This window comes from Lathyrus oleraceus, chromosome 5 (genome assembly GCF_024323335.1).
Source record: "Lathyrus oleraceus cultivar Zhongwan6 chromosome 5, CAAS_Psat_ZW6_1.0, whole genome shotgun sequence".
In the NCBI taxonomy this organism is placed as follows: Eukaryota; Viridiplantae; Streptophyta; class Magnoliopsida; order Fabales; family Fabaceae; genus Lathyrus; species Lathyrus oleraceus.
Window position 1 is genome coordinate 369,633,954 of NC_066583.1, and position 4,813 is coordinate 369,638,766.

Below are 4,813 nucleotides of genomic sequence, written 5' to 3' on the forward strand. Positions count from 1 at the left end.
ATAAATAAATTTATTTCGAAAATGCGTCTCTAAAAAAACGTTGCCTTTTTGAAGTCTTTCTTACAAATCATTTCAACTTAACACAATGTCAGAAGTGTAAACTTCTTTCTTTGATAGTTTACTTTGATGAAGTGTTATTTTTCAAGATCAACCCAATGTCTATGCATGCAAATAATATGCCAAAAACATTTAGAAGACGCTCAAGGAGTTTCGTCATCACCGTAATTAACAGTTTGGTCCCAATAATAAATTTTTGAAATTTTTTTTAATTCATTTTTGAAATAAATTTATTCTGGCGTGACTCAAAAACAAATAAATTATATATATTGAAGATGAAAGATGTATCTTCAAAAATTAAAGGATATTTTTGAATTTTCGTCTAATATCTAAAAAAACATATTTGGCACGTTAAGAAATTCTCTATCTACCAATAATATTTATTACTTTTAAAAATATTTTGTCAAATATCTTTTTATTTAAAATTAACAAAAATAAACAAATAAAATAATTTGAAGAAAAGCAAGAAAGATTTTTAAATAATAAATACATGTTAAAATTACTATAGATTCCCATCGGTGCTGGCTTCTTGATCTTACAAAACAACAATAATCCAATTCCAAGGTCAACTCTTATGGCGGAAGTGGCTGTGTCATTAGTTATTGACCAACTACTACCGCTCTTAAGGGAAGAAGTGAAGCTGTTTAGAGGTATTCACAAGGAGTTTGCTGATATTAAAGATGAACTTGAAAGTATTCAAGCGTTCCTTAAGGATGCTGATAAAAAATCTGCAACAACTGAAGGAGTCAAAACATGGGTGAAGCAAGTTAGGGAAGCAGCTTTTCGCATTGAAGATATCATTGACGAGTATATGATCCAGGTAGGACAGCAACCTCGTGATCATGGATGTGCATCTTTACTCCATAAGCTCAAAGCTATAATCTCTCGGCGTCGAATAGCGTCTGAGATTCAAGACATTAAGTCATATGTACGAGGGATCAAGGAAAGAAGTGAAAGATATGGCTTCCAACGTTCTCTTGAACATGGACCAAGCAATTCTACGGAGATCCGGAATTCTAAATGGCATCACCCTCGATTGGCTGCTCTTTACATGGAAGAATCTGAAGTGGTGGGTTTTGAAGAGCCAAGGAAAAGATTGATTGATTGGATGGTAAAGGGAAGGGATGAGCGCACTGTAGTTTCTGTGGTAGGAATGGGAGGGCAAGGAAAAACCACTCTTGCTAAGAAAGTTTTTGACAGCAAGGATCTAGTCCGCCACTTCGATTCTCGTGTTTGGATCACAGTCTCTCAATCATTTAATGTTGAAGACTTGTTGAGGGAGATGCTGATAAAGTTTTCCAAAGAAAAAGGAGACGGTGCTCCTAGGGATATTTCTCAAATGGATCGAGGGTCATTGACCGAACAAGTGCGAAACTACTTGCAGCAAAAGAGGTACATTGTGGTGTTTGATGATGTTTGGAGTGTACATTTTTGGGATGATATTCAATTTGCTGTAATTGATAATAAAAATGGAAGTAGGATATTTATCACAACTAGGAACCGAAATGTTGTGGTTTCTTGTAAAAAATCTTCTTTCACTGAGATGCTTGAATTGCAACCTCTAACTCAAGAACAATCTCTAGAGCTGTTCAATAAGAAGGCATTCAAATTTGACTATGACGGGTGCTGTCCAAAAGAGCTTACTGCTATAGCCAATGAAATTGTTCAAAAATGTAATGGCTTACCACTAGCAATTGTTGCCATTGGTGGTCTTTTGTCTACAAGAGAGAAAACTGGGTTTGAGTGGCATAGATTTAGAGAAAACCTGAGTTTAGAGCTAAAGAAAGATGCAAATTTAATTGGGATAAAAGAAATTCTTGGTTTAAGCTATGATGATTTGCCTTATTATCTCAAGTCATGCTTGTTGTATTTTGCAATATATCCGGTAGATTATGTGGTTAGATCAAAGACTGTGATTCATCATTGGATAGCGGAAGGGTTTGTGAAGGAGGAAAGGGGGAAGACATTGGAAGAAGTAGCAGAAGGATATTTAACAGAGCTAATCCATAGAAACTTGGTGCAAGTATCCTCGCTTAGATATGATGGTAAGGTTAAATGCTGTCGTGTTCATGATCTAATACGTGATATGATTCTTGAAATCAATGAGAATTTAAATTTTTGCAAGCATATTAGTGTTGATGGACAATCAAACTTAAGTGGAATTGTTCGACGCTTGTTAGTAACTACCGAATTAAGAACGGGTCTTGATGATTTAAATTTGCATATTGAAAGGTTGCATGTTCGGTCATTGTTTTTTTTTAGCAATGATCAAGTAAGTTTCATGCATTTTTGGAGAATCCCTAAGAAATTCAGGTTATTGAAGGTTCTTGATTATGAACATGTGCGATTAGTCCATCCTCCTCATGAGGTTGGAAGTTTGATCCATTTGAAGTATTTAAAGCTCAATTATTTAAGAAAAATTGAACTTCCAAAATCCATTGGCATGCTCCAGAACCTAGAGACCTTAGATGCAAGACATGCATATACCCTTGAGTTGCCGAAAGAGATTAGCAAGCTTAGAAAGCTAAGACATCTTATCAGCACTAATATTTCTTTGATTGAACTAAAGAGTGGTATTGGAGAGATGACATCCCTACAAACGTTTCGTAATGTTGATTTAAATATGGATGGAGCTGCAGAGGTAATTAAAGAGTTAGGAAAGCTGAAACAGATGAGGGATTTGCGGTTGCTTAATGTTCATGAGGAAGATGGAAGCATTCTGTCTTCTTCAATCAATGAAATGAAACACTTGGAGAAACTAAATGTTGAATTATCTTTTCAAAGTAATAAATCCATTGGTTTGGATTTGATTTCCGCACCAATGATGCTTCGAAAACTTTCACTTTTGGGAATGTTAAAGAAGTTGCCAAAGTCGATTCCAGAGCTTCAGAATCTTGTTGTGTTGAGGTTGACGCAGTCCTTATTAACTAAAGATCCAATGCAATTCCTAAAAAGTTTGCAGCACTTGTTGATCCTCTCTCTGACCCGCAATGCCTTTGAAGGTTTATGTTTGCATTTTGAAGATGGAGGGTTTGAGAAACTAAAGGAACTGTATGTTGAGAATTTATCTGAATTGAGAGTTATTATCATCGAAAAAGGAGCTCTTCCTTCTCTGAAAAAGCTTCAGTTACTCTCGCTCTTCAATCTCAAGAATTTACCCAAAGGAATCCTACACCTAGAGAAGCTTGAAGTTCTCAATATTTATACTGAGGATTTGAGTTGGATCACAGAGCATATGCCCACTCTTAAAATTAATTATTTTGTTACATAAGTCCAAGGTGTGCTTTTTCTTTCTAAAACTTATTTTTACTCTTGAGTCATCCAAATACTTTTTTTTACATGATTTATTATTTAACTTTCAATTTTGGATCCTCGAGGGTAGTCGATAGTGATTATTTTCTGTGGTTTGGTAGGTGTGGACTTCAACTTTCAATGCAATGGCAATTCAGATTCTCCAGAGAGACTCTTACTGCATCAATTTGGGACTTTTGTTCCTCAATAAAAAAAATTATAGGTTTAATTTGTTGTACTTTAATAATGATAATGGTGTATGAAATCTCTCTAAATTATGGTTTGATTTGATATTTGAGTTGTTTGTGAATTGTAATTGTTGCTTTCAAGCATTTTAAGACTTTATTTTTCTTTAATAATGGCATTTATGAAAATTTAGTCGTAACGATTGTAGCAAGATATTTTGTTGTTCAAGTAAGATTTGAGTTGTATGGGATGAATTGTATATGCAATATGGCATGAGATCTTTCCTTTCAATGTTTTTTGTTAGGGAATATATTTCTATTGCAAAATTATCATTCAAAAATAACCCACCTAGCGTAACATAGCATTCCATAGATGTAAAATAAATCATGAGCAAACTTTTTCTCATGAACTTTTCCATCTAAGAATAACAAAGGCAAGAAAGTGTGGATAAGTATGATGAACTCATATGAACCAACCTTGCAAAGAAACATGAAAAGTGTAGAAAAAACTACTCACATCTCATGTTTGATGTTATGTGATTGTGTCTCTCTACTTTTATCTTCCTTGCTTGTCTTCCTTCCTATAATCGCTTTGTTCCTGATAACATTAACACTTGGTTCTAGTTCCTAAAAACTAACACATTAAAATAATAATAATAATGAAGTAAGCTTGCATGCAAGTTATGAAACATCAATATAATAGAAATTATGAAATGGATTAAGATGAACAAGTGTTATGAAACCATCAACGGCTGACAAATAAGCATCACGAGATACGTGTTGAACGGCTCCAATACCAGCGGTTTTGACGAAGCTTTCAACCATTTTTCTTTAACAAAAGTCCTGTCATTCTAACTCAAAAAAATAGATACAATTATATATGTAGTTATTTATTAAATAAAAGTTTAGAATAAATTTTCAATGTCAAACTTAAACTTGTCGAGGCATTTTCACAAACACCGGTTAATGAATGTCAGTTGTTAGTGCATAAGGTGATAAAAATGAACAATAAAAATAAGAGAAAGAAGAGAGAATAATAACAAACTTCCATTATTCTAAAACGGTTACAGCAAACGCGCGCACACGCTGCTCTTACACTACACAGTCTGCAAAAATGAATAATGATATTTTTATTCACATCACTCACTTGTTTAAATACAAATGAGACTTAATGAAAATACTAAAGTCCCATTTAACAAACTTTATCTACAAGTTTTTGAAAATGAATTAATTCTAATAATATCCCTTAATTCATATTCAGCTTAATCAAAACTAACAAC

The 4,813-nt window shown here is 33.6% G+C and overlaps 1 protein-coding gene across 1 annotated transcript; it reads left to right on the forward strand.

Moving 5' to 3' along the window:
- Nucleotides 1-576: 576 nt before the first annotated feature.
- On the forward strand, nucleotides 577-3,664 carry LOC127084807 (disease resistance protein RPM1). The gene is made up of 2 exons (XM_051025323.1): nucleotides 577-3,335; nucleotides 3,471-3,664. The coding sequence occupies exon 1, from the start codon at nucleotides 632-634 to the stop codon at nucleotides 3,326-3,328; it is 2,697 nt and encodes an 898-aa protein (XP_050881280.1). The 5' UTR covers nucleotides 577-631; the 3' UTR covers nucleotides 3,329-3,335; nucleotides 3,471-3,664.
- Nucleotides 3,665-4,813: the final 1,149 nt, after the last annotated feature.

Coding starts and splice junctions, on each gene's coding strand:
- LOC127084807 (XM_051025323.1), top strand. CDS start 632: ATGGCGGAAGTGGCTGTGTCATTAGTTATTGACCAACTACTACCGCTC.